Consider the following 27,913-nt stretch of genomic DNA (forward strand, 5'->3'; position numbering starts at 1 on the left):
AACTGTTATTTCACACACAAAATAGCTCATTCTAAAGTATTTTTCACTTCTGTGGGTCATCACTAAAACATGTGAAAGTGTTCTGATGCTCCAGTGCAATGCACACCTGCTCCCGCACTTCCTTAACTGAAAAGAACCTATCTCTCTGTATTTAACTCTGTTTTAAGAGGTTAAATCCCTCAACCACAAGCTAAATGCAATGGTAGCTGCCAATGTGTATTGATCTGGCTGCTGAGATTCGTTTTAATTAGTTTTAATTAGTTTTAATCAGTTTGATTGCTGGTGCACAGTTCAGTGTTGATGTCTCTGGGTCGTTCTCGGAGCCAGCACAGCCCCCTTGGCTCAGCACACCTTTCTCACCAAAAATATAAAAAAGAAATTTGGGAAAACCTCGTGTTTTCCACAGCTTTTGAAGGCACTGACTCCATTGAGTTATTTGCCATATTTCAGTTGTGATTCCAGCAGCAACCACTGTGCCATGAGCTTATACACACGCTGTTCTGCCACTGCACAAAAAAGCAATTTATCTCTGTCTTGCCTTCCCCACGTGTCCTGGACACGCCCTCAGGGTTTATTCCAGCTTTTCTCAGGTGTATTTCTAACCAATCAAGTTCCTCCTTTTTAAATGAATAGCCTTATGTTTGCTCTATGGGAGAAAAGAACGTTTTAAAAAGGAAAAAAGGGGAAGAAGAGTGAATTTATTGTCTGTTTCAGGAATTTTGGTAACCTGTAGGAAACATCATGGTTAATTTCAGGAGTAAATTGTTCTGTATTCAGTGATTTGCAGGGACCAAAATGCGTTTCTGAGTGTAATAATTTCATAATCTGCACTGGGCGAATTATCCTGAACTGGAGACTTATTGCACATAGCATTTAAGTAGAGTTTTATTTAAACCTCGGGATTAGGTGATGTGGCTTACAACCAGAACAATTTATTAAAAAAATTTTTAATTAAAAATCATATCTTAATTAAAACTTATTAAATTATAAATGTTATTAGCAACATTTATAAATATAATATATATATAATTATATATATAATTATATAGAATTTATTATATAATTATATACATAATAATATATATAATATATTATATATATAGTAAAATATATATATTATATATATAATAAAAATATAAATATAATATAAATATATATATATATTATTATAATTTAGAGCTGTTGCTCGTGTTTCTCCTTGTCTGATGGGGTTTCTCTGGGTTCCTAGATGGGCAGGAAGTTCAGTGGGCTGGAGCTCACCCTCATTGCCCTCTTCACCGTGGTGACCATCATTGCCTGTGTCCTCATTGGGCTGCTGGCCACAGGAGAGCCCGGGGTCAAATCTCCAGGTGAGAGCTTCCCCTGGCTGCTGCTGCAAGAACAAAAACCCCTCTGGCATCTGCCTCAGGGTTCCTGCTCTTATCAGTACCCAAATGCTCTTATCATCACCCAAAGGTGAATCCTGGCCAGTCCTGGCTGTGGGTGATACAATCACAGTTATCATGAATGCAATACATGGTGTGAGTCAGGGTTTATTGTCGTGAAAAATCTCTTATCTCTCCCTCCCCTGATTGGACTTTCTTTGGGAGCATGGAGCTCAGATAATCTCAATTTTTGGAGTATTAAAAAAAAGATAATTCTGAAAAAAAAATCTCTGCCTGATCCCTGTGTGGGAGTGGACAAATTGTGCGGAATATAATAATCCTAAAATCCTCCGGTGTTTCTTGCTGAGGCACTGATAAATCAGGAAACCCTCGTGTTCCAGGGCTGTGATGCAGAGCACCTGCTTTACTTCCAGTCCCATTCTGTGTAATTCCATTCACACACAGGGACTGAAGTAAAAACCTTGGAGGTGAAAATGGCAGAAAAATAAAAATTATTGCTTATACAAGGCAAACAACTCTGTGTTTTAGTAAAACTGCCCATCCAGACTAATATCTGCATGTTATTTTTCTTGTTTCTGTCATGAATAGGAATTTTTTTGAGCAAAAAGCACAAGTGCAGCTGATGCAAGGAGGCAAATCTGGGGCTGTGTGTCCATCTCAGCCCAGGGCACTTCACAGTCCTTGCTCCAAACATTTCCCAAATACATAAAATAACTTTCAGTGCTCCCTTTAATCAGTTAAAGCTGCCCACCTTAAATTCAGTCCTACAAACCTGAAATCTAAAGGAGTTTTTTAATCTACAGTAGCATCATTTTCCCTGATGCTCCAATTCCAGCTCCTCTGGAAAACTCAGGGGAAAGAGCACCAGGACAGTCCAATTTAAGAAAAGTTCTTCCCATTTTTAGTTTTTCACATATTTTCAGTGGAGCAGAGCACATTGACAGGAGTCACTGAAAAGTGGACTAATAAAATAAAATTATCAAAATTACCTCTGTGCTCAAAGATGATGAAGTTTTCATATCTGAAATAATTGTGTGCCATTTTCCAAAGATAAAAATGAATGACAAAAGCCATGGTTGATAGTGATTTGGATTTCTGTTATTGTTAGGGAAGCAGGCAGCAGAAGCAGGAGCTGAGTTTAGAGGGAATCAAGTTATTCCTGCAGTTTAGAGATCCTGGTATTAACCCATTCCTTTATTTCCTGGTATTAACCCATTCCTTTATTTCCCTGGTATTAACCCATTCCTTTATTTCCTGGTATTAACCCATTCCTTTATTTCCCTGGTATTAACCCGTTGCTTTATTTCCCTGGTATTAACCCGTTCCTTTATTTCCCTGGTATTAACCCATTCCTTTATTCCTAGTGTTAACCCATTCCTTTATTTCCCTGGCAGACTTTTTCCCACAATGTCAGGACACACCAGTAGCACAGAGAATTGACTGCATCCCAGATGAACTTGCAACACAGGTTGGTAACGTTCTGGAAAATACTAGAAAAGAGATTTTATCCCATAAAACCTCCTGCTTATTTATAGAAACGTCATTTGTCTCTATAACTCTGGTGTTTCCTTAACCTGTTTAAATGTGTGATTTCCCCAGTGTTTGCAGGATTTCAGCCCACTGATAGCAGGTCTGATTTCTCTGGTTTGGGCAGAGGTGGCAAAAATATTGGTCAGACATCAAGCAGTTAGAAGAGTCACCCTTGGTTTTTAACAGCTTTTTCTGAATGGTTTCATTTGGTGTGATGACCAAAAAGCAGCATTTACAATAATTCAGAAGTGATGGCCTTTACTGGGATGTGCCATTTTACAAGGTGTGGTCAGAGCTTCCTTTCAGACCCACTTTGGATCATTTCTTTTAATATAATATATATCATAATATAATAAATCAGCTTTCTGTGAGCATGGAGTCAAATTCTCATTTCTCACCTCATCCTGGTTGGGGTGTCTGAGAGAGCAGACTATGGAAAACACCTTTTGGCTTAAGAATCTTGGAGTTCAAATTCCCATGAAAAGCATAATCTCAGGCTGGATGAGCCTTGGAGCAGCCTGGGATGGTGGAAGGTTCCCTGCCCATGGGAGGAATTGGAATGAGAGGAGCTTTGAGGTCCCTTCCAACCCAAACCCTTCCATGATTTTGTGATGCCCTTTATTTTGCAGTGCTTTCACATTGAGAAGGTTTTTGTAATAGTTACTCCTGAAAGACTATCATTATTATAATTTTTATTATTATAATTATTATTTACTGATTATAATTAAATTATAAATATCAATTATTTATTATAATTATTATTTTCATATTTATTATGAATTGTCTTGTTTTCTGGTGGATGCCTGGCATCTATCTTTGATCTGGGGAGGGGCAGCTTAGGAGAGAAAAACCCCCAGTGTGCTGTGGGTTACTTCTGTCATTCACAGAGGTATAATAATTGTTACCCAGCTGTTTGAACCTGGAGGAAATCCCCACCTAATTCCAGAGCTGGCTGTTGTTAAAGCCTCTCCTGCCATGGGTTTTGTTATGATTTGTAGCTCAATAAAGTCCTGCAGGGGATGGGTTAGGAAAGGTTCAAATCCCAGCCTGTTCCTCGCCTCTTCAGGCTCCTTCCCTGCCCCAGGAAGAGGCAGAGCCCTGCAGGAGAAGCCATGCACATCATTTAAATCTGTAATTAATGCCTCTGAACCGGTCACCCCACGAGCAGGGAGGGCAGCAGTGCTGCTCTGCTCTGCTTGCAGCTGCAAGGCTGGGGCTGGGAGAGAATTAAAAACCACCAAATCACAGCTCCCAGCAGAAAAGTAGATGCAGATTGCAACGCTGAGGGTGCCTGATATGGAATTTAGAGGTAAAATAAATGATTTCTGAATATTAGTGAGGAGCAGGCAGCAGATTTGACAGGGTTAAATATCACGTTTAGTCCATGGGGAAAGCCAGAATCCCATCCCAGTGATTCCATTCACTCCTGGGCACATTTTGCCCTGGTTGTGATTTGGTTCCTCTAATGCAGGAATCTGTGAAACTGCAGGCCCTGCATCACTCTGCTGCAGCGGTTTGTGGTTGTGGTTTGTGTTTGTGGTTTTCAGAGTAAACAGCAGCTGGGGAAAATGGCTTGGCTGAGCTGATCTGCAAGGATTGGTGTCTGCCTTGAGTGCCTTGGCCACTGAGGATGTCCAGGGTGGAGCCAGAAAATGAGTGGGATTGCAGAAATGAGAAGTAAATAGGAGAAAGAAAGAAAGAAAATGAAAAGAAGGAGGAAATAGAGAGGAGATGGAGAGAGGAGAAAAAAGAGGAAGGCAGGAAGAAATGAAGACAAGAGGAAGGCAGAAAGAAATGAAGAGAAGAGGAGAGGCAGGAAGGATAAGGAAGGAAGAAATGCATAAAAGAGAAAGAAAGGAAGAAAATAACAAAAGAAAATAAATAGATTTTTTTTATTTGATGATGTGGTTGGTGAAGATAGAGCTGCTGGAAGAAGGAAGATATTCAGGATCTATTCACTGCTGTGGAAAATTGCCTGGAGGTCTGCTCAGATAAGCAGAACACAGCAGTAAAACAAGAATTCCACTGAGCAGAGCTGGAGTAGGCCAGGCTGACACCTCTGAAAGGTCAGGGAAGGGGGAATTGCTGCTTTGGGCTTGGTTTCTGTGCTTTTCTCCCCAAAATGCCCTGCTGGAGGAGGCCTGTGTGGATGCACATCGAGGCCCAGCACGTGGCCAGGCTCCTCTTGGAGCCCTTGGTGCTCAGCCCATGCTGTACCCCAGTGCACACAGCTTCCTTGTATCCAGGGTAATTCCTAATGGAGCTTCGGGTGCTGGTATCTATTGTGCTGCTTTTACAGCCCCCAGGCTGGGATCACAGCGTTATTTATAGCAGATGATTGCTTTTACAACAGGCTCCCCCGTGTCTCTGGTGAACTCTGCTCCTTCCCCTGTGCCAGGCACAGCTCCTGTGTTCACTTCCTTGTGCAGAAATAAAGCTCAACATGCCACAAAAATAGGGATCTGCCAGGATAAGGTCGAGCTGGAAAAATGTCACTGGGCTGTGAAGGAGCTGCTGAAAATAGTTGAGGAGAATTCAGGAGAAATTGCTGGGGAAAAGAAAAAGGTGCTTAGGAAGCTGGGAATGTGGATCCTTGAAGTGCCAGGTTTTAGGAAAATCAGTTTATTCTGCTTTTTATGGGATGGTCTGAGAAGAGGATGGGAGTAGTGAATCTGTTCTTATATTCAGGATATTCCCCCATATATGAAGGAAATGAAGTGAGGGGATAAAGCTGAGATCTCCGCAGTCTTGGGGGGCTGTGCTTCCTCTCCTTTACCCTGGTTTATAAATGGGAAATGGGGAGCTCTCAGCTGGCATCTGGGCAGGTGGGAAGTGAGCCTGGGTTTTTCACAGCCTTACAAAGGCTTTGTGTGTCAAAGGGGGAAATGAGCCCCTACAGCTCTCCTCCAACCCTTAATTTTGGCTTGGAACCTGATGGAAATGGCAGAAAATGTTTTCTGATGGGATGATTCTATGACAGATAGGAAAAACATTCACCTCTTTGGTGAATCTGGGGTTTATTTTGGGTGGTTTTGAGTGATTTCTGTGCTCTGTAAAACCACTACCAAATAAATGCCCTGGGACTTCCCAAGGCAGTGGCTTTGCGAGCTCCCTCAGTGCTTCCTCCTGATTGCTGGGCTGGAGCTGCCTTATCTTTTATCTGCCCAGAGCCTCTGAAAGTAATTTAACCTGCACTGAGCAGTCTGGGCTCTCCAACCCCAAAGCAAGGACAGCAGCAGTGCAGGTTTGGGCTCATGTCCACCTATTTCAAGCTGCAGAATATTTTATATATTTATTACAAACACCAAAAGCATTTTTGCACATTCAGATGAAGGCAGAAAGAGCTTTTGGTAGTGGAGAGCTGAAAGTGAGGTTTGGAAGGTGTCCCTTTTGGAGCAGGGTACCTGAGGTCACTGATGGAATCACCCTTTGCCCTCAGTGAAAGTTGTTTTGCCACTGTTCTTTGCCCTAAGTAATGAATGGGGGTTTGAGGAGAGAAAATGGGTGGAAACTTTGTGATTCATTGCCCCAGTCTTATCTCCAAACATAAACCTCACACCCAGAGCACATGAACAAGTTCATTTCTAACAGCAGAGCAAAGGAATTCCAGCTTTCTGGTGAATGGGTGTGTAAAGCATGGTGCCACTGCACTGAGACAGAGGCTTGAAAAAATAGGTTTATTTAAAAAAAATATTTATCTCAATTTGAGGTTATGAAGAAGCAGTCTGGTACTGGAAAATTACATTAAAATGTAGATATTAGACACGGTGTTTAATTATGCATTTTTAGATGTTTATTACATGTTAATCCCATGATAAATTTCAACCCCTCTCCAGTGTGTGACTTTTGGTCAGACTCTGCTGTATCTGTCACAGCAGAGAGATGTAGATTATTGAACATAATCAATAATTCTATATTATATTATATATTATATTATAATGTGATATATTATAATCAATATATTATAATTAATATAATATATGATTCAATAATAGAATAATATAATAATTCATTAAGTATTGAATAATAATTCAATACTATATCAATATATTATTGAATAATATAATCAATCATTATTGAACAATAATTGAATAATTATTTTAAAATATTTAAAATTATTCAATAATTCTTTTAAAATATTTAAAATTATTCAATTATTCTTTTACAATATTTAAATTATTCAATAATTATTTTAAAATATTTATTTTACCTGTGGATCTTGTCTTAGTCTTAGGAAAGCCTGCATCTCCAATAGGCAAGTTTTCTCTGAATCCATAAAAAACCTTTTTAGTGTTTTTTGTGCCACCACTGAGTTCACTCCATGGGGTTTTTTTCAAAGCAGGGCTTGACCCGAGTGCAGAAATCCTGAAGGTTTCTGGTGTTTGGGGTGAAATGTGCGCTGGACTGGTTTGGTGTGGGAATGTTTGTGTAACCCCGCTGATCTGTGCCCTGCTGTCCTTGCTCAGAGCACCTGCTCCCGCCGTGGCTGCTGCTGGAGCCCCCAGAGCGACGCCAACGTGCCCTGGTGCTACTTCTCGCCCAACCACGGCTACAAAGTGCGCGGCTCCGAGAGGTCCACGCAGGCAGGTGAGCTCTGGGCTGGGCCCCAGCTCCCCCATCTCGGGGTTTCCGCTGGTCACGGTGACTCTGAGATCCGTACCAGCCTCTTTTCCCAGCCCAGCAGTCGAAGAAGGAGTCGCAATTCTTCTGTTCTGGTTCTCAAGGTTGTTTATTGTTTCATATTGATTACATTCTTTCTCTGACCCGCCAGGGTCTGTCTGGCAGGTGGGGTTGAGGCACACTGGTGTTACCTTTTTATACTAAAAACTACATCTACACTATTTACAATAACTTCCCAATACCCATCACCTATGTTAGACAGTGAGCTTCTACTCTAAACCAAAAGTAGAAGTGCTTTTGGTTTAGAGTAGAAGCCAAAAAGTGCCACCATCACCCAGAAGATGGAGGCTAGGAAGAAGAAGGAAAAAGGACAAGGCACGCCCAAATTTCTTCCTCTTGGGACCCCGAGCCCCCATTCTAAAACCCTCAAAAACCTGTTTTTCACCCCGTGACAAACTATCATTCTACTTAAACTTTCTTGACTTGTAATTCTTCATATAAAGGTTGGTAATTGTTTTTTTCCAAGGGCTAAATCAAAGGCACAGGGTCCTTGGGCTCTGTGCCAAGGTCTCTGAGCCCTCCAGGGCAGTCAGAGGAATTTCCTGGGTTCTGCCACACCCCTCTGTTTGTCTCCCAAGGGTTTGAGGCCACGTTGGACAGGCTGCCATCCCCTTCCCTCTTTGGGGATGACATCCAGACCGTGCTGCTCACGGCGGAGTATCAGACAAACAACCGCTTCCACTTCAAGGTCAGCTTTGTCCTCTGCTGCCCCACGGCCTGTTTGCTCTGCAAGATGTGGGGCTGCCTGTGCAGGGAGTGTAGGATTGGTGCCTCTGGAGCACTCTCAAGGTTTCCAGTGGAGTTCTTTCATTGTCCTCCCTGCTGTTGCAATGCCTCAGGCTAACGGGGACTTGGCGCACTGGGAATTCTGCATGAAAAATCACCCAGACCTCTGGAAAGCTCAGCTTTCCTATTATCCACCATTTGTCCTCATCACAGGAAGATTTGGGGGGATAAATGTATTTGCTTTTACACTTACACTTTTTGTTGATGGCCCAATCACATCTCTCAATCATTTTGACAGACAATATTAGCTTTTCCAATGGTTTGTGTTTTCCATGGAGAGCTCAAGCTCTGTGCCATGGATGTGGGGTTGAGAACCTTCTGGGGGAAACTTTTCCTGTGGTGGGTTCCTGATGCGCCAGGGAAACACAGAGACAAATATTCTGAAGAAAATGGCTGAAAATTAAAGTGGATAATAATAAAAGCAGAGGAGGAGATTGGGATAAGGGTGGAAATACCCTGAGTCAGAACTGGATGGAAATACCCTGAGTCAGAACTGTGGATAATGCTGGAAAATATCTGTATTGGGGATTAATTCTGTCAAGGCCCAACCCTTGTGTTGTGTCAATGTGTGCAGATCACTGACCCCAGTGCTAAAAGGTTCGAGGTCCCTCACGAGCACGTGAAGCCCTTCCAGGGATCCAAGGCCTCCAACCCCAGCTACAAGGTGGAGCTGAAGCAGAACCCCTTCGGCCTCGTGGTGACCAGAGCCAGCAATGGCAAAGTGCTGTAAGTCCTGGTGGCCTTCCTTGGTGACACAGCTGTCACTGGGGCTCCCTGAGAGCCACACCAGGTGCCACCTGGGAGGAGTCCTCGTGGACACAGACTCAACTTCTTCCCTCTTCTTGGCTGCTGGATGTGCCTCGAGGGCTCTTGGGATGACTTTGGGAGCAAAGTCTGAGGTGGGAAGCTCTGTCTGAAGGGTTTCAGGTGTGGCTCTCTGATCACGTTGCCCCAGTGCAGGGGAAATCTCAATATGGGGAAATTTTATTGCCTGTGGGACTCTGCCAGTTCTTCAAACCATGTGGTTTTTTTTTTCCTGATTGCCTTTTATCTTCTTTACCTTTTAACCTTTTTTTAACCTTCTTTTACCTTTTATCTTCTTTACTACACTTGTGCTGAGGCCCTGAATCACCAAAATCAGGCTGCCCTTTGTATCACTGCCAAAATCAGGCTGCCCTTTGTATCACCGCCAAAATCAGGCTGCCCTTTACACCTGTGTTATCCAAGGACAGCTGGTTGTGCAAGGCTGTGTGTAAAATATTGAATGAACTTGAACGTTGGATTGTCTCATCCCATTCATGTTCTAAAAATAAATGAATGAAGCCAAAGCCACCAACCCAGAGGTGTCCAAGTGCCCTGAGAGCAGGGAAGTGCCAGATGAAGGTGTTAATTAAATCAGCCAGGAATGATTACCTGTCACAGAGCTGGGCCACCAAGGCTTCGAGTTTCATTAATTAAGGGTTGCTTTTTGCTCTTATTAGTATTGTTTTCTTGCTTGGAATCCTCTGTAATGATTGATTTGCAATTAGAGAGGGCACAGAAGATGGACTTGGCAGTCAGCAGTGCCTGACTGATTAAACAGGTACAGGGAGGGGGATGAGACACCTGAGGGACCACACTGAAACAATTCTCTGGAATATTGTCTAAATTTCCTTAGGCCTTTGTTTAATTTCATCCAAGTGTTTGCATTTGGGTGTCTAAAGAAAAAACGACATGTGAAAAAATGTCTAAAGAAAAAAATGACAAATCAATGTTGGACTCTGAGTTTGAGGCTCTCAAAGGAAGCTGTTGCTACCATGGGATAAGGGCAGAGATAAATCCTTGATAAATTTCTTTGCACGAGGTTTGCACTGATTTTCCCCATCTCTTAAACAGAGAGGCCTTTTTATAGAAGGAGAATATGTCATGACAATTCACTGCCAAAATCTTGATTATTCTGATAAAGTCTGTGACCCTCCACCATCTTTTGTGACCCCAAAAGAGAGTTCTGATTCCAGCAGCAGCTGGAAGAAAACCTGAAAGATCTGTGTGGAGACCTGACTGTGCCACCCGTCTCCAGCTGAAATGACCAGAAACATTCCTTGCAACAACCGTTGGTAAAACCCTTTCTTTTTTCCTCATTGTTTTTTGCACTCTTCCGCCAGGTTTGACACCACCATTGGGCCCCTGCAGTACGCTGACCAGTTCCTGCAGCTCTCCATCAGGCTGCCCAGCAGCAACATCTACGGCATTGGGGAGCACGTGCACAAGCAGTACCGGCACGATGTCAACTGGAGAACCTGGCCCCTCTTCAGCAGGGACACTCCCCCAGCTGCTGTGAGTCTGGGCTTCTTTCCCCTCAGTCTTTTCAGTTCTGCCACCCAAACCTGGCTGGGAGCACATTCGTGAATCCACCCGACTGAAATTAATTGTTGCGGGTCGAAAGTTGATTCTGTGTTTGGATGAGAATAAATTGTTATGGATTGTGATGGTGTTCACAGGGGTCCCAGGATGAGGGAAGAGGTGAGGATCTAACTCCATGTTTAGGAAGGCTTGATTTATTATTTTATTATATATATTACATTAAAACTATACTAAAAGAATAGAAGAAAAGGTTTCCTCAGAAGGCTGGCTAAGAATAGAATAGGAAAGAATGACAACAAAGGTTTGTGTCTTGGCTCTCTGTCTGAGCCAGCTGACTGTGATTGGCCATTAATTAGAAACAACCCCATGAGACCAATCACAGATGCACCTGTTGCATTCCACAGCAGCAGATAACCAATGTTTACATTTTGTTCCTGAGGCCTCCCAGCTTCTCAGGAGGAAAAATCCTAAGGAAAGGATTTTTCATAAAACACGTCTGTGACAATGGATTATTATGATTTAGAAGAAAACACCTGAAGGAAAGGACAAAAAGAAGGATTCAGTTAGTCTTGGGTTTGACAGAAGTTACTGAAACAATAGAATTGGTGTGAGAAATAAAACTTCCTTGCTACTTTATCAGTATCCTTCTTTGGTGAAAATTCCAGCATTTCTTATGGATTTACTAGAGACTGTTGCCATAAAACAGAGGGGTTGCATAGCAGTGCTGTCTTGAAGGATTGAATTTGAGACAAGGTCAGGATGTTCATCCATTTAATTCAGCCCAAGATATTGTTTTTGATAGACATCATATCTGCCTAAACATTTGGCACAAATGTTTCATTTTATTAATTTACTGTTATTTGAAAACAGGAAGGAGCTCAGGTCAAAAGAGGAGATATTTGCACTTTCACACACCTGGGTAACAAGCTTGTTCTCCTTCTGTTTCTTGTTCTAACATAATTTATATTTGAATATAACTCAGTAGTACTAAACTCAGCCCACTGAAGCACTTCGGCCTGTGGAGTTTTCCATGAAGGTTTTTCAGGCACTGTGTTGTTGCTAACAGCTCCATGGTAGTGATGGGTGTTCCCTGGCTTTTATGTTGCTGTGCAGTGGAAAACCAGAGGATAAACCTTAATAGATGATTCTTCAGCTTCTACTGATAATCAGAATAAATAACATACTAGTAAATAACAACAGGCTTTGCTGAGGGCAGGGCTCAGTTCCGATGGACAGGCTGCCTCAGCAACATCCTTGGAGCTCAAATTATGGAAAAATTCTCCTTAACAGCTGCTTCTTTCCAAGATAAAATATGTCTGTCAGCTGTTATTTGTTGCTATCATTTTCTGGCTCTCCCTTTATGAAGCAATTTTGGTGACACCCATTTTGTGGTAATTGTAAGATTTTTTTCACCATTGCCTCAGCTTCATAAAGTAACTCCTTGCTTTGAAAGAGAACTTTTGTTCTCCTGCAATGGGAGATAAATGGACTGAAACCTGAGGGTGAGAGGGCTGCATGTAGTTAATTAATAATCTGGAATTTGTACCCATTGCCTTGAGGTTCCTCCTCACTCTTTGCTCTGGATTGAAGATATTTCTTGACTGAATGGCTCCACTGAGTGCAGACTCATTAAGCTAAAATGACACTGAACAGCACCAAGTTGGTCTAGTTTCAAATTGCTCAGGCTCTGTTTCTTGTTCATTTGAACTGAATTTGCTTTTTCAGGAGAAAAAACACAACTACTGCAACAATTGTTAGCATCTCTCAGGGGTTATGTTGCTAATAATAACAGCAGAAATAAAAAAAGAATTAGAAAGGAAATGAAAAAGCAGCGAGGCACTCTCCTATTTCCATAGATTAGGCATCAAAATTATTGCCTTGTAGGATGAATAGAAATATAGATTGGATGTAAAACCTAATCTGTGGTGAAAGGGAAGCACCTCTCAAGTTCTTGATGAGCACATTTATTCCCCAGAAATAGAGCTGCAATATCTGCCAGCCTTCCGGGAGATCCATCAGATCTGTTATCTATTTATTGGGTAAATTCTTGTTTTAATGGAAAATAAAGGAGAATAACACCAGGAAAACCAGAACATATAAAACAGGAATGTTTCAGGATTTAAATTTCTGCTGTTTACTCCATTTTGAGACGTTTTGAGTTCTACCTGTGACAGACATATTTTGGAATATTCCGGAGCAAATCCTGTTATTAGATGTTGATCACCTTGCCTGTTCCCTCTATTTTAGACAGTGGATAACTTGTATGGAGCCCATACTTTCTTCCTGTGTTTGGAAGACAACACTGGAGCCTCCTTTGGTGTTTTCCTGATGAACAGCAATGCCATGGGTAAGGAACATTTCTCTGGGGCTCTCAGCAGTGCACTTGAGTTCCTTTTGAAATTATTGCAATAAAACTGAGCTGATGTAAGTGTCCCTTCATAAAAACACCCCCAATATCTGAGGGCAGTCATTACCCTGTGTCTAATAATATTTCAAACACAAGCAGTGAGTAGCTCCCAGTTAACTGGAGGATTTTGATGGAAATCTGAGGGTCAGGAATTTATCCAAAGGCTGTACAGATCTGCACTGGAATAAGAGTGAACAACACCTGGAAGTAAATGTCCTTTAATCCCTTCAGATAAGTGTATTTGTATTTATGTGTACTGCGCTCTGCACATCTTTGGGCTGGAAAGCTGTACTAAAAATTCAAGATAAAAGGTTGAACCATTGGATTTCTTCTGATGCTCTTCTCTGGAGGATGTAAAGGAATGGAAATAGGGACACATAAAGAGTTGTCTGATTTCCCCTTCTTTGCAAGTTCAATTAATGGTTTAGGGTTCCATAGGCATTCTGTGGTTTTTACTTCAGTAAATTCTCTCTAATCATCAATTAGAAAATTACTTTAGAATTCCTGTCCTTCAGAACTGTTTTTGTGCCCTCTTGCCTGGCAGAGTTTGTGGTGCAGCCTGCTCCAGCAGTGACCTACAGAACCATTGGAGGCATCCTGGATTTCTACATCTTCGTGGGGAACACTCCAGAGCAAGTAGTCCAGGAGTACCTGCAGGTACCTTTACCTACAGATTATGCATTGGGCAGTTTTTTTCAAAGTTCTTGGGGTTTATTTTATCACATTCTTTTTGTCTGGGTGCTGGAGAGGAGACCATTTTCCAGGTCCAAGAGCTCCAAAATTCATAAATCTGTAATTTACACCGTGGCTTTTAGGGCTGGAGATGGTCTCTAGAATAATTTATGTTTTCTTGCTCTTGTCATGAGGAAAAATTCCTGTTCATATGGCAATATTATGGGATAGAGAGTGTGTTTACAGGATGTCTGGATCTTATGATCACAAGATATCACTGAGTGTCTTTTGCACGTCTCGAGATCTTCCGTGGTTCCAGTGACGCTTTAAAGAATGGTCATTGTCCCAAAATACCAGTATTTACTAAAATAAATAAATAATAGGGAAAAAATATTGTGTTTAGGAGTGGGCTATTGGAGTAAATTTGGGAAATGTGGTGATGCCTTAGTGGGGCTACCTAAAACCAGAGGGCAGGCAGAGTTAAAGGAATAAAAAGCAGTTCTATCGATTGAAGCCCTTCAGGTTCACCCAGGGCAGACCAAGCCCCCCAGGGCCTACACCCAAACTGCCCCACGGCTCGCGGGTTTCACACTTTTATCACTTTGGGCCATTTGCACTTTGGGGGTTCATCCCCCAATTCCAGCTTCAGGTAATGAAGGCACTGAGCCCCAGTTTGCTGCCCCAACTCACTTTTGTTCCCATCTCTGGGCCCTGAGGCAGTGAGGTGTCCTTGATTGCCAGGCCTGGAGAGGAATTGTTGTGTCTGCCCAAAATGGGAGAGCAGCAGCTGGCACTGGGTGTGGAGCTCAGAGTTACACACTAAAGAACTGCAGGGCTACAGAGAGATGGAAATAGAAAAGCTCAAATCCTGAGGCATCACTGGGAGCAGGGAAGGGGAATGAGGTGACCCGGGGTGTCCAGCAGCACGTGGGGTTTGTGTTTTCCCCTCCCAGCTTGTGGGACTGCCAGCCCTGCCCGCCTACTGGAACCTGGGATTCCAGCTCTGCCGCTATGGGTACGCGTCCCTGGACGAGGTGAAGGAGGTCGTGGAGAGGAACAGAGCTGTGGGACTGCCCCACGTGAGTATGGGGCTGGGGAGCGCTCTGGGATCCCACAACCGGCTCGTCTTCCATGAGCTTGGGTTAGGAAACCTGCGGTGCCAAAGGTTTTTGTTCATTTTGATGTTAGACCCATTATCAGAACGTTGGATGAGGGGCGGAACATTGAATTGTCTCATCCCATCTAACTGCACTTAGATTTATTCAAACACTTTCTTGTAATAATTTTTCTTTTATTTTTTCCAACTCTATCCAGTTTTTTTTCTCTTGAAACATTTTTTATTTTCCTGTGGATAGTTATGGAACCGTATATTATTCTTAATTGACAGTCAAAAGCAAAGTACAATTAACTTTTAAAATTAGACTTTAGGGGACGTGAACCTCATGTCTTCAATAGAATAAAAATAGCCTAATATTCAGCTAATATTTGGGAAGAAAAATAATAAAAATCCTTACCTATCACTTCTCATGGAAAAGCTGAAGTCCCTTCTCTTTCAGGATATCCAAATCATTGATATTGATTACATGGAGAACAGGAAAGATTTTACTTATGACAAAGAGAAATTCAAAGACCTCCCTCAATTTGCATCTTATTTGCATGCCCATGGACAAAAATATGTCATCATATTGGTAAGCACTTATTTACTCCTTTTTTCCTTTTTGAACACTCCCATTACAGTTATTTATTATTATTATTATTATTCTTTACTTACTCTATGCAATTACTTTGTTTACAGCCAGTAATAATGGATGGAATATCCTGATTTCTTCTTCTCTTTGTGGTTTTCTAATTTCTTTAGGATCCTGCTATTAGCACCCAAAAAATGATTGATGGAAGTCCCTATGGAAGCTACGTCAGGGGATCGGACAGGAATGTCTGGGTCAATCACTCAGATGGAAAAGTGCTGGTTGGGGAGGTAATTGTGCTTTTACACACTTGAATTTCATCTGTTGTCACTGTTGTGATTTACTTTAGCTCAGGGGATTTGTCTCTCAGTGAGAGCAAAGTTTGTAAGGTCTCTTGTAGGCTATGATAATTCTCAACCTTTCTTAGCTTTTTTTCCCAATTGTTTACATTTAAAAGTATTTTTCATGGATTTTACATCAAAATTTTTTTTTTCATTTTAGTTTTTTAAAGAGAAATAGAACTAAAATAGCAATTACAATTGTTAATTTGCTCACATTAACCCTATTTGTTTTTAATTAACTTTCTTTTTTACATCAAAGGGTAGTTTGAAGCCTCAAGGGACATTTCATCAACAAGCTCCTATTTATTTCCAGTAGCAATTGAAGAGTCAGATCCCACATTATCCTTTTAATTTATAAACTTAACTTCTATTGAGAATTTTCTCGGCTGTGTATTGTTGACTCACAAGAAAAGCAATTGAAAAATTCAAAGTTAAGAAATTCATACTCTTTGTGCTCTTCAACCTCCCATCCAACCTGAGCAGGTCTGTGATCCTATGACAGGATTTTTTAATCTAATTCGAGGTTTTATTAATTATTTTCCTTTGAATATTCCAGGTGTGGCCAGGGGAAACTGTGTTCCCAGACTACACCAGTGCTGAGGGCACGGACTGGTGGGTGAATGAGTGCAAACTGTTCTATGACATGGTGCCCTATGACGGAATATGGATTGTGAGTAATTCAAGATTTTAATTTTTTTTATTTTTAAAATATAGGTGATAGCAGATGTTTATTACATTTAATTTTTATTGGATTGAAAGGCATTTTTGCAATCAGAAAGGAGACATGGAAGAATAGCTACTAGTGGTTCCTTAAAGGATGACAGAATAGAGTGGAAGACTTTTTTAGGGAAATGTACTTAAGGCAACTTTATTACATCTTGCATCTTCCCTTTCCAGGACATGAATGAAGTGTGCAGCTTTGTTGCAGGCTCAAACAAAGGTTGTGCAGACAATAAGTTAAACTACCCTCCTTACACTCCCAGTAAGTCCACCTACTTTAATCAGAATAATAAAATATGAAATAAAATATTAATTTGCCTTCAAGGTTACAACATGATTTTAGTGTGGTTCTTATGGGTGGGGTTTGGACATTCCTACTGACAGAAAACAGTATTTATGTGCTTCTATTTGTATACTTCAGGTGTGGTTTATAGAGCTGCCTCTTTTATCTCATCAAATAAATACTGGATATTGTCATTGCCTTAATTACATCTGATAATGCAATGATCCTTTTGCACTGTCAGTGGTTTTTCAGATATTTGCAGAACTAAAATGGAGTTCATAGTTTGAATTAATAGTAGATTTAAGTAACCTTTGCCAGTGTGCTGTCAGATGGTGATTCAGGAATTTAGAGCACAACTCCCAGTTCCCTGGATGGGTGCAAAGCTCAGGAGTGGAAATATCACAGAGCAAACCAACAGCCAGGAGCAGCATTTTGGTTTTGGAGTAATTAAACTGCCTGAGTCAAAGAATAAAGAGAAAAAAGGGGCTTGCATATCATAAATGTGCATTAAAGATTGGAAATATTAATAATAAAAATGTACCTTATCAGTGCTGTTTGTATTCCTTCCTTCAAGAGATCCTCGACAGACTCATGTACGCCAAGACACTTTGCCTGGATGCAGTGCAGAGCTGGGGCAAGCAATATGATATCCACAATCTTTATGGATATTCCATGACCCTGTCCACTAGGAAGTAAGGAATGCATGCTAAAATCCTGCAGGGGGGTTTCAGAACAGTCCCTGACCTGTGTTTTCAAAAGCACCACGAGATGTGGCTGCTAAAGGAACGAGATCCCTGGAAAATTCTGTGTTACCTCCGAGCCAGTTTAGCCAAGGCAAAATCCACAGCCTGGAACTGGTAGGAAAAGCCACAAATTGGCTGCCAGAGCTGTGTAAAGAGATTATTTCAGATTAATCTCTTGAACCTTGCTAAAACACACCTGCAAAGGGACCCCCATCCTTGGGATGAATGATCAGTGCGAATCGGTGTGAATGTGCCTTGTTCAGAATTTTCGATATTTGAGCTGTGTTTTCCTCTGTGTGATTCCAGCCTCATTCCTTTCCAGGGCCCTCGACACATTGTTCCCAGGAAACAGAAGCTTCCTCATCTCGAGGTCCACTTTTGCAGGGTCAGGGAAGTTCGGGGGACACTGGCTGGGGGACAATGCGGCCACGTGGGACCAGCTGAGATGGTCAATCCCTGGAATGCTGGAGTTCAACCTCTTTGGAATTCCCTATGTAGGACATCAGTTCCTGCCATCCTTTCGAATCAGAGAACAGATCACCTAACCAAGCACTCTCGAAATAACCGCTTAGACTGGCACGTCAAAATCAACCCTTTTTTAGGAATCTCCTTTGAACATTTCTTTTCAATCATCAGTTTTTGATTTAGGCTGTTTGATTTTTGTGGTTGTGGTGACATAAAAGTGGGTAACACACTTATTATCTTATATATCCCAATCTACCTCTTGCTTTAGTAATTTTTAAACACCAGTAAGGGATGTGAAACAATTCCTGGTTTTCTTATAATTTCAAATTAGAGACATCCACTTAGAAGGGAAATAACCAGAATCCTTTTTGTGATTTAAATTTGGCTTTGAAGCTTTTTTTCCCGTGCATATGATCACCAAATAGGAAGGTAAAATTTGGAAGAAGCAGAATGATGGGCAGTGTTAGTGAGTGATAGTCAGTTTAATTTTTTTGATTTTTGGCACAGCTGGATTTGGGAGAGGAAGGTTACAAATACGTTGTACCTTTTGAGGTGCCCTGTACATCCAACATATTCTGATTTTTTAATTTTTTTTTTTAAGGTTGGAGCAGATATTTGTGGTTTCTTTGAAGACACCACAGAAGAGCTTTGCAGACGATGGATGCAACTGGGAGCATTTTACCCATTTTCCAGGAACCACAATGGTGAACTCGTCATAGTAAGTTGTGCTTTCTGTTCAAAACTGCTTTGTGTTGCACGACCACATTTCCTTTAATACCACTTCTAATCCTCACTCTCACTGACCATCTTGAAAAAAGAACCTGAAGCTGTCTTTATGAAATTATAGATGGGAGAGGCTGGGTTCCATAAGGGTTAATTGAGAATGCAGCTGTTTGGCAACAGTTTTATGAATATTTGTTGCTCCTACCACCAAGGAACATTGAGGTCTGTGTGAGCCACCAGGCTGAGCCCTGGGAGCTCCTCGGCATGAACATGGGTGCCAGGATGAATCCTGGAATAACCCTGATGGACAAGGAGGGACAGGACACCTGGTCACAGCCCCAGTGCAGAGCTGCCCCACGGAACCCCAGTGTCGCAGACATCTTTTCCTTAAAATCCTTTCTTAGGATTTTTCCTGCTGGAGCTGAAAAGTTTCAGCAACAAATGTAAAAAATGGTTATCTGCTGCTGTGGAATGCAACAGGTAGATCTGTGATTAATCTCTTGTAGATGTTTAGATTTACTGACTACTCATGGCAAAGCTGCTCTTGCTGTCTGCCGAGACACAAATCTTTGTCAACATTCTTTCTATTCTATTCTATTCTTAGCTAGCTTCTGAAGAAGTCTTTTCTTTTCTATTTCTTTTTAGTATAGTTATAAGGTAATATATATATATATATATCATAAAATAATAAATCAAGCCTTCTGATCATGAAGTCAACATTCTCTTCTCTCTCATCCTGAAAACCCTTGTGACCACGGTCACACCCCAGCCCCTCTGAAACAGCTTTTCACACCTTTGGCAAAGTGTTTCTGAAAACCTGGCAATAAAACCAGTGGATATTTGTTTGCAGCATCAAGATCCAGCTGTGTTTGGCTCCAACTCCTCGCTGGTGAACAGCTCCAAGCACTACCTGAACATCCGCTACACTCTGCTGCCCTACCTGTACACGCTGCTCTACAAAGCTCACACCCGGGGGGACACGGTCACCAGGCCCCTGCTCCACGAGTGAGTCTGGCAGTTTATAATCAGTAGGGAAATCTGACTCATTTCATACTGCTAGGGGACTTTCTAAACCTCTATCCTGTGAAAATGCACATTGGGGTATCCGTAGGTGACTTCCCAATTGGTGAAACCCCATCTTGGCCTAATCAGGAGGTGATTTTTATATGGCATCCTTTAGTCATGACTGTGAACAATCAGTACCCTGAAACCTTGGGGTTGCTGCTGATATAAATCACAAAAAAAACTCAATTTCTGCTCTGTCCTTCACTTCTATTCAGGTTCTACTCTGATGAAATAACCTGGGACATCGACAGGCAGTTCCTGTGGGGCGCTGGGCTGCTGATTTCCCCTGTTCTTGAGCCGGTAGGTTTGGCTGGTTTGGGATCTGTCTGGTGGCCACGGGCCATGTTGGGTCACCAGCTCCCTCTCCTTCATTATTGCTCCCAGTGAGAGAGCCCACAGCACATTTTTATCCCTGCTGAAACAGAAAATCCTGCAGTTAAATCCTGCTCCTGTTTTCCAGTCTTCTATGGAGCCAGGGATATCTGGTCTGATATTCTGCTTTACCTCATCTTCACATCATTTCTGAATTTCCTTTGGAATTCCTCTCTGAATTTTCTTTGGAGTCAGCTCCTCTTGCTGCATTTCAGCTTCCCTGTGGCACAACAAGAAAACAAAAAAGGTTGTGGCTTATTCTGTGGCAGAATCTTGTAAATAATGATTTCTCCTGCCAGCAACACATTTGCCATGGAGAAACATGAAACATCTGTTAAAGACAGAAAGGGAAAGCGAGAATGTGGAAGGTGCCAGCCCCAAAATAAATGGAAATAAAGGAGATAGAGAGATACCTGTGGATAGGATCTGGTTCACTGGGTTTGAAGCCCTGTGGCTTTGGGTGGCTTTCTATGAGCTGCCACTTTGCAGAGCAGCAGTTCAGCTACACCCCAGCAGCTTTTCAGAAATCTGCTTGGATTGCCCTTCCCCCTGTCTGGACCATCCTAAACACCAGGAAACAGCAAAGTGCAGGAATTGCAGTGATTTTGCTCTCACACTGAACTTCAGCTTTATTGGAAAATTGAGTTTATCTGATTAAGTTGAAATATGCACCTTGTTTCTTTATTCACTTTTAGGGTGTGCAGTCCACTCGTGTGTACTTTCCTGAGGCAGAGTGGTACGACTACGACACGGTAAGGGAGTGCAGGGATATTGTGGGATATTACATCATTTTCTAAATGGAATTGTGATGAAATAGGATTGTCAGCCCTGCTTTGGGGACAGAGACCTGAAGGAAGGACTTTGGGGTTATCTGGGAGAAAAGGGATGAAGGTCAGTGGGATAAGCACAAGAACTGACACCTCAAGAAAGGGCTCGGATTATGACATTAAATCAGAATGATATGCAAATATATTATTTTATGTCCCCATTAGCCCATAGATATTTACATAACTTAAGCCTTTTTTATAAGGAACAATTTGATGAAACTCAGGATTTAAGAAAACATTCCCAGCAGTGGATAATGCAAAATTCCTGCTCTCTTCTCAATCTCTGTCCATCAGGGTGAACCAGTGCAACTGAAGAAAGTGTGGCACGATTTACCAACCCCAGAAGAAAAAATGGGGCTGCACCTGAGAGGAGGATACATTTTCCCTACTCAGAAACCAAACACCACCACAGAGGCAAGGTAGGATCCCAAACAGAACACTTTTAACATTTATTTTCCCCCATAATGGGGCTGAGGATTTCTAGGCTGCAAATAACAGCAGCCCATTGTATTTAGGATTTTCACCTTGAAATGTGGGAATAGCTGTGATCCAAACCTCACTTCCACACCTTTAGCAATGAATTATTTGCATAGAAATTTTAAAATTCACCGAGTATTTTAATCCATTTGCATGAAAATGAAAGGAAACCAAGGATTAAACTTAATTAAGGCAATTCTCCAAGGATTTGTGACCCTGTTGGGTGTTTCACTCTTGCATGAACGTGCAGAGTGCACCAAGAATGTTCAGGTGTTTGTTACACACATAAATCTCTTTCCACAGCCGCAAGAATCCAATGGGACTCATAATTGCCCTGGATATCAACAATGAAGCTTCTGGGGATTTGTTCTGGGATGATGGAGAATCCACAGGTGAGCAGCCACCAACAGTGAAATAAATACGGTTAACAAAGACCTAATGTGCTCAAATTTCAGTGTTCCTGCTGGAAGAGAAGATATTGTAACACACTGCTGCTACTTGCTCATAAATCAAATGGTTTTCATCACTTTGAAGCAGAAAACTGTGACTGTTATTAATGTAAGATTGAAGTCACGACTTAATTCTGCAGAAGTAAAGAAAAAAGAACCAGAAATCTCTACTCTAAGGTCAAACCTCTGGTTTTCAGAAGAAATCTTTAGATTGTCAAGAGGTGACAGGATGGGGTTTACCCATGGGATTTAGGCAAACCACTGCCCACCCAGGGAGGTGTCTGAACATCAATATTGGAAAACTTTATACATTCCACTCGGACATCTCCTTTCCCTAGTGGCCTGTACCAATAGCACCTCCCAGGAAAACTCCCAGGCCTCTGCTTGTTGGAATTTAGTGGAAGCTGGGGCTGCTTTTCAGAAATAGAGCAGTGATTCAGCTGATCATTGCTGCCATAAGTCCAGCAGGCCTGGGGTGGCTGCTGTGCATGGGGGCCACAGCCCCACGTGCTGCTCTGGCCTGGAGTGACAAAGCCATAACAAAGCTGCCCTCCCTGCTGCTGCCCAGCACAGCAATAAAACATTCCATCACTTTATGGCCTGCCCAAAACTCACAGGCTGCACTTTTACAGGGGGAACCATTTGCAATTGGCTTGTGATGGCAGGATTTGTCTTTTCGTATGTGGAGGGGGGAAAAAAAAAAAAAAGTGACTTTGACCACATTTTGTATTTCTTTTTCCTGGTCATGTGTTATTTCCTCTGTTATAGTTCCATGGCATTTATCATTATTATTATTATTATCATCATCACCATTATCTTTATATGAAGAACCCTTACTTAGATCACATTAAAGGATTAGTTTTGATCAAAACTTTTGTATTTAAGACAAACTAAGAAGAAATAACGGTACAATAAAAAAAAAACCACTACATTTTAGAAGAGCTGCTTTCAATGAATTTTTGTGGAAACAATTAGGCCTTCTGGGAGGCTGGCCAAAGGAAAAAGGGCCATTTCAGTTCCTCAAAGAAACATTAGCAAATATTTGAGTTGCTTAGTGCAGCTTTGAATGCAGTCCTAATAATTAAGTTTATTGGTCTCTAGCAGTGGCACAGCCCTACTTTAATTTTATTCTTTTCTGCACTCCAACTGTAATCTCTTTCCTTACCTTTTAGGCACAATTGACAATAAGGCCTACATTTACTATGAGTTTAAAGTTTCCAACGTAAGTATTTGATTTTAATTTCTGATTTTTATCCAGGATCTTTTAAGAGCATTCTTTTCTCTCTTTATTCTCCTGTAAGATTTGCTGGGAAACAAAACATTTGCCAAAGCCAAGAGGAACCATGTTCAAAATACTCCCGTTTAACTGGGATGAAATCTGTGGTGTTTTTTTCTCCCATTTAATAGAAATATCTAAATAACTCCTATTTCCTTCCAAGTGATAAACTCAGCAGCAATATTCACTGAACAAGAGAACTCTAAAGCACAAGAGGCATTTAAAGCAGTGTCAAAAAGGACAAGCATGGTGTGTGTGATTCTCAAAATAGTGGCACTGTAAAAAATATATATTTTTATACTGTGAAAATACAGCTGAATGTCTCCAAAGAGTGAGGGAGACCCACACCTTGCCTGAACCCTCAGAAACTACATTGGGATTAAGTTTTATTGTGTTATTTTAGGCTGAAAGTGCCTTTGCAGGGTTCATGGACGTCAGGGTGGAGTCCCCAAAGTGTTTCTATCTAATATTGATAGTAGCTATCACCAAACAAGGATTGCCAAGAGCATATTATGTAATAATTATGTAACATATTATCTGTACAATGATAATAATAATAATAACGTTAATCTTGGGTAAAGGTATTCATTCCTTTGCCATGATGAAAGAACATAAACTAAATGAGAGAATGCAGAGGAACATGAGTGAAGCTCATAAATTAGCAATGTTTTAAATCATAACTAATCAAAGAATCGTTTGTAGATAAGACACCCCAGTTGCTGTTGGAGTTTGAAACCCCAGCAGCCAATTCATGGCTTGCCTGTGATGACGTTTGAATTAACAATTAACAATTAACCTCAGGGTTCCCAGGGAGGGCAATGGGGAAGTTCCACACACGTGTCACAGCCATGGTGCATTTCCTCTGCTTGCTCTCTCCATCTGAAAAATAACTAATGGCACGGAATAGCAAGTGGTATTTTATATATTAGTGGCATTTTTATATATTAGTGGTATTTTTTATATATAAGTGGTATTTTTTATATGTAAGTGGTGTTTTTATATCAAGAGAAGTGAGAACCTTTGGATGTTGGAACCCAGCGAGTCTGGAGTTTATCTGCCCTGTCACAGACCCACCCCAGCCTTTCTTTACTTCCCAAGCAAGGAAAAAAAGCTGAAACACAATTCTGAAGATTGGTTTATACATGGTATAAAAGCTTTATTGTGATAACAACAAGCAGAGCAACAATTAATGTGTTTGGAAAAAGATATTGGTTTATTTATGCTACAATGTGAAAATATTAATAGAAAAAAAAAAAAGTTAAATCGGGAGGACTTTCGGCAGATTTTAAAAAGAATATGACCACTGTATTATTTTTCAGAATGTTCTACAAATGACTGCTACACACAGCAATTATGTTGATCCAAACAACCTGAAATTTGAGGAAATCAAGATATTGGGATTGTCCCAGGAAATAGCATCAGTTAATGTGTCTCAGAACAATGCTGTGCAGAATAATATCTCTGATATCTCCTATAATCCTGCAACAAAGGTAAAGCAATAACAGGGAAATGGAAAGTAAACGTATTTAAACTTGCATCAACTTTATTTTATATATTGTACAGGACAGTACTCACTGCCAATGTTGTTTCAATGAAATACAATGTGAATTTTATTACAGCATAAAAGTACAATTGCATTCAACTCTGCTGCATAGAAGTTCATCTAAGTTATGCTCACAGTGCAGCAGACAGCTTATTTCATGTATTTATTCCTGTTTGCTTCCAATGAAGCTGTGGCATTAACTCCGTATTTTTAGAGTCTTAATTATTCAGATTAAATCTGTAAAAATATCAGCTAAGTGTGTTTGTAAAAGTGAGACAGTATCAAATCTTACAGGATGGGATTTTGTGCATTTTCAGTTTTTAGTATATTATACTTAAGGACCAGCACCTCTTCTGACTGAAGGAAAGCTGGATGGGATGTAGCATTTAATAACTGTTTATTGTTTCATATTTATAAGGTTGCTGTTATAAAAGGACTTCAGCTTGAGCTGGGAAAATCTTACACAATCCAATGGACTCTAAAGATGAATGTCAATGAAAGATTTGATTGTCATCCTGGCCCTAATGCAACATTAGAAAAATGTCAACAGCTTGGCTGTTCCTGGGAAGTAAGTCATTATTTCTCCAAACTAATTAGACAAAAAAAAAAGAAATAAAATCCAGAATAAAAGGATTTCCTTTGTGGTTGTTACAGAACAAAAGTGCTCTGGGAGATTTGTCAGGTTTCAGTAAAATGGGCCTCAGCTGGACTGAACTGATGGAATTTATTTACCTCAGTAGCTGACAACCATTTAAATTCTACCACATTGTATCAGGAGTTGAGGAAAAATGAATATTTTTTTGAAAGATGAACAGAAATAATATTAGAGTTAATTAAAAACCAGAAGAGCATCTTCAGCTACCCCTTCTGCCTCGGTGGCACCATGGCCTGCAAGGTTCACCCCCTTTTTGTCACTTTTGTGTCACCCAGGGACATTTTAGTCAAATTAATTCCTCTGGATCTCAGTTTGACAGGGAATCCTTGAATTCCACAAAAAATCTTGATTCATTTGTAAACTTGTTTATATCTGCATCAAGGAGCTACTTCTAAACCTTCATCTCCAACATGAAGTTCTTAACCACACGGTTTTATGTATAAATATTATCAATTATTAATAAACATGTGGGAGCAACGTGGCCTGGCAGGGCTGAACTTCAGAGGGTGCCTCCAACTAAATTACTGCCTGTTCTTCTAAATCTAAAATGCCCCTTTTGGGCCATTTGTATAGGAATGAAATCCAAAATTCAGTGCTGGCTGCTCCAGCACCAGCACCTGCTGAAGCAGTTGATGAGCTGCTCTGGTTTTGTTGCACTACTAAAAGGATTTTTTGTAATTTTGGACATTTGCAAATGTCAGGAGATCTCAGATGAGTAGGATGTAATTTTCACTGGATATATTAAGGATAATTTGTGTGAATAAAGCCAGTGAAAGGTCTGCTCTGATGCTGCCTGAGTATGAAATGGGTTTTGGGCACATCTCCTTGAAGGCGGCCGGAGAGAAATGGGATTAAAAGGGACGAAGTTTGGGAATTCCCACAAGCCAAGATTAAACCATGCTGAGGGACTGATCTGAAGATCACAGAGATGGGGAAATTAAATCCTCCTTAATTGCACGAGGAGTCAGTTTCCTGACTGAACTATTTGTGCAGCCTTCACTGGATGGCTTCATTACACCTGAGTCAGCATAGAGACTATTCTGTATTATTTCTTTATTCAGGATTCCATTAATTTCCCCCCCAGTTCCACACTTGACACAGATCTGATTAAAAAAAGGATTCCATGCTAACACCCAATAAAAAAATCCAGCAGATTTGCTAACCTGAAACTCCTTTCTGTTTGCACCAGGAGACATCAAATCCAGATATTCCTTCCTGCTACTACAGCTCCAGCAATCCTTACCTGGTAGAGAAAATTGATTTTTCCGACACTGGAATTGTGGCCACCCTCAACCTGGATGACTCCAAGGTCAGGGCTAACGAGGCTTACACTGCCCCAATCAGCACCCTGCGCCTGGAGGTGAAATATCATCTCAACAACATGCTGCAGTTTAAGGTAAAGCCGGCCCAGAATCCCTCAAATGTTTTATTTATGGAAATTCAAAGGGCTTTTTATGGCCAAATTTATATTTCACAGACAGAAGCAGCCTTGTGTAAATATGTCTCTCCTCCTAAGAAATTATTATTGCTCTTAGCTTGAATTTTTTTTGTCCTAACATCCTAGCACTCAATTTTACAAAGAAATTACATGAATCAAAGGTATAATAGTAGTGTATATGTGTAATGTCAACCAGGAACTTTGAAACTGAAAGTGTTTTGTTAATATGCAGGTAAATTTATCTGTATGTGCTCTCATGACTCTACAGTTTATTTTTACATCCACCATTGCACTTCTACTCTAAAATTGTCCACGCACTTTTGTTTGACTGCAATTTATTGCCATGTGTTTAACAATATTGAGCTAAGTGGTCAGACATCAAAAACTAACTTCTATCAGCTTTCAAAATACAGAAAACCTGGAAAAGAATCCTAAAAGTCGAGTGAAAGAAGAACTAGAAAATTATTTATCACGCTTGCAAAGTTTATACACCTACGTACAAAGCATACACAATGAAGTGTATACACCTATATTCTGAATATAAGTGTATACTTTAAATTCATGTAGATAATTAGATGAGCCATTCCTGATAGAAAACAAATCTTTGAGTTTGGTTCGTTGGTTGGTTTGGATTCTTTTGCCTCCCAACAAAATCCTGTGAATGATCAAGACCATGCATTCGAAAGAAAATACCACAGCAGGTGTTCGAAATCTGAATCTGATATAGATTTTGAAACAACTGGCTTGCTTAAATAAACTGATTTTTCTTCACAGATCTATGATTACCAAAACTCACGGTACGAGGTCCCTGTGCCCCTGAACCTGCCCAGCTCCCCCTCGAGCTCGAGCCAGGAGCGGCTCTACGACGTCTCGGTGCAGATCAAACCCTTCGGGATCCAAGTGCGCCGCAAGAGCACGGGGGCGGTCATGTAAGCCACTGCCACCCTTTGGGACTTCGTGCCGCACGGTTTTGGTGGCCTTTCTCATGCCAAACCCTCTCTCTGTGCATGGGTTGGAGTGAAGAACACTGGCGGCTCTGAAGGCTGCT

At 41.0% G+C, this 27,913-nt stretch overlaps 1 protein-coding gene across 1 annotated transcript in view; it reads left to right on the plus strand.

The window, feature by feature from the left end:
• The first annotated feature begins 1,228 nt into the window (after positions 1-1,228).
• The window catches only part of SI (sucrase-isomaltase), a 43,361-nt gene continuing 16,676 nt past the window's right edge, over positions 1,229-27,913 (plus strand). The window contains exons 1-26 of the mRNA XM_054283066.1: positions 1,229-1,355; positions 2,780-2,853; positions 7,382-7,502; positions 8,174-8,283; positions 8,956-9,107; positions 10,526-10,697; positions 12,972-13,071; positions 13,676-13,788; positions 14,757-14,882; positions 15,360-15,491; positions 15,662-15,778; positions 16,386-16,499; positions 16,727-16,811; positions 17,407-17,524; positions 17,898-18,069; positions 18,642-18,758; positions 19,614-19,768; positions 20,044-20,128; positions 20,896-20,952; positions 21,322-21,446; positions 21,808-21,896; positions 23,126-23,175; positions 24,549-24,719; positions 25,191-25,340; positions 26,617-26,823; positions 27,640-27,794. Of these exons, the coding sequence (XP_054139041.1) occupies positions 1,229-1,355; positions 2,780-2,853; positions 7,382-7,502; positions 8,174-8,283; positions 8,956-9,107; positions 10,526-10,697; positions 12,972-13,071; positions 13,676-13,788; positions 14,757-14,882; positions 15,360-15,491; positions 15,662-15,778; positions 16,386-16,499; positions 16,727-16,811; positions 17,407-17,524; positions 17,898-18,069; positions 18,642-18,758; positions 19,614-19,768; positions 20,044-20,128; positions 20,896-20,952; positions 21,322-21,446; positions 21,808-21,896; positions 23,126-23,175; positions 24,549-24,719; positions 25,191-25,340; positions 26,617-26,823; positions 27,640-27,794 (3,194 nt within the window). The remainder of the gene's footprint in view (positions 1,356-2,779; positions 2,854-7,381; positions 7,503-8,173; positions 8,284-8,955; positions 9,108-10,525; positions 10,698-12,971; positions 13,072-13,675; positions 13,789-14,756; positions 14,883-15,359; positions 15,492-15,661; positions 15,779-16,385; positions 16,500-16,726; positions 16,812-17,406; positions 17,525-17,897; positions 18,070-18,641; positions 18,759-19,613; positions 19,769-20,043; positions 20,129-20,895; positions 20,953-21,321; positions 21,447-21,807; positions 21,897-23,125; positions 23,176-24,548; positions 24,720-25,190; positions 25,341-26,616; positions 26,824-27,639; positions 27,795-27,913) is intronic.

The sequence above is a fragment of the Melozone crissalis genome, unplaced genomic scaffold (genome assembly GCF_028551555.1).
Source record: "Melozone crissalis strain CALT ecotype California unplaced genomic scaffold, PUWL_Pcris_2 ptg000034l_1, whole genome shotgun sequence".
NCBI lineage: Eukaryota > Metazoa > Chordata > Aves > Passeriformes > Passerellidae > Melozone > Melozone crissalis.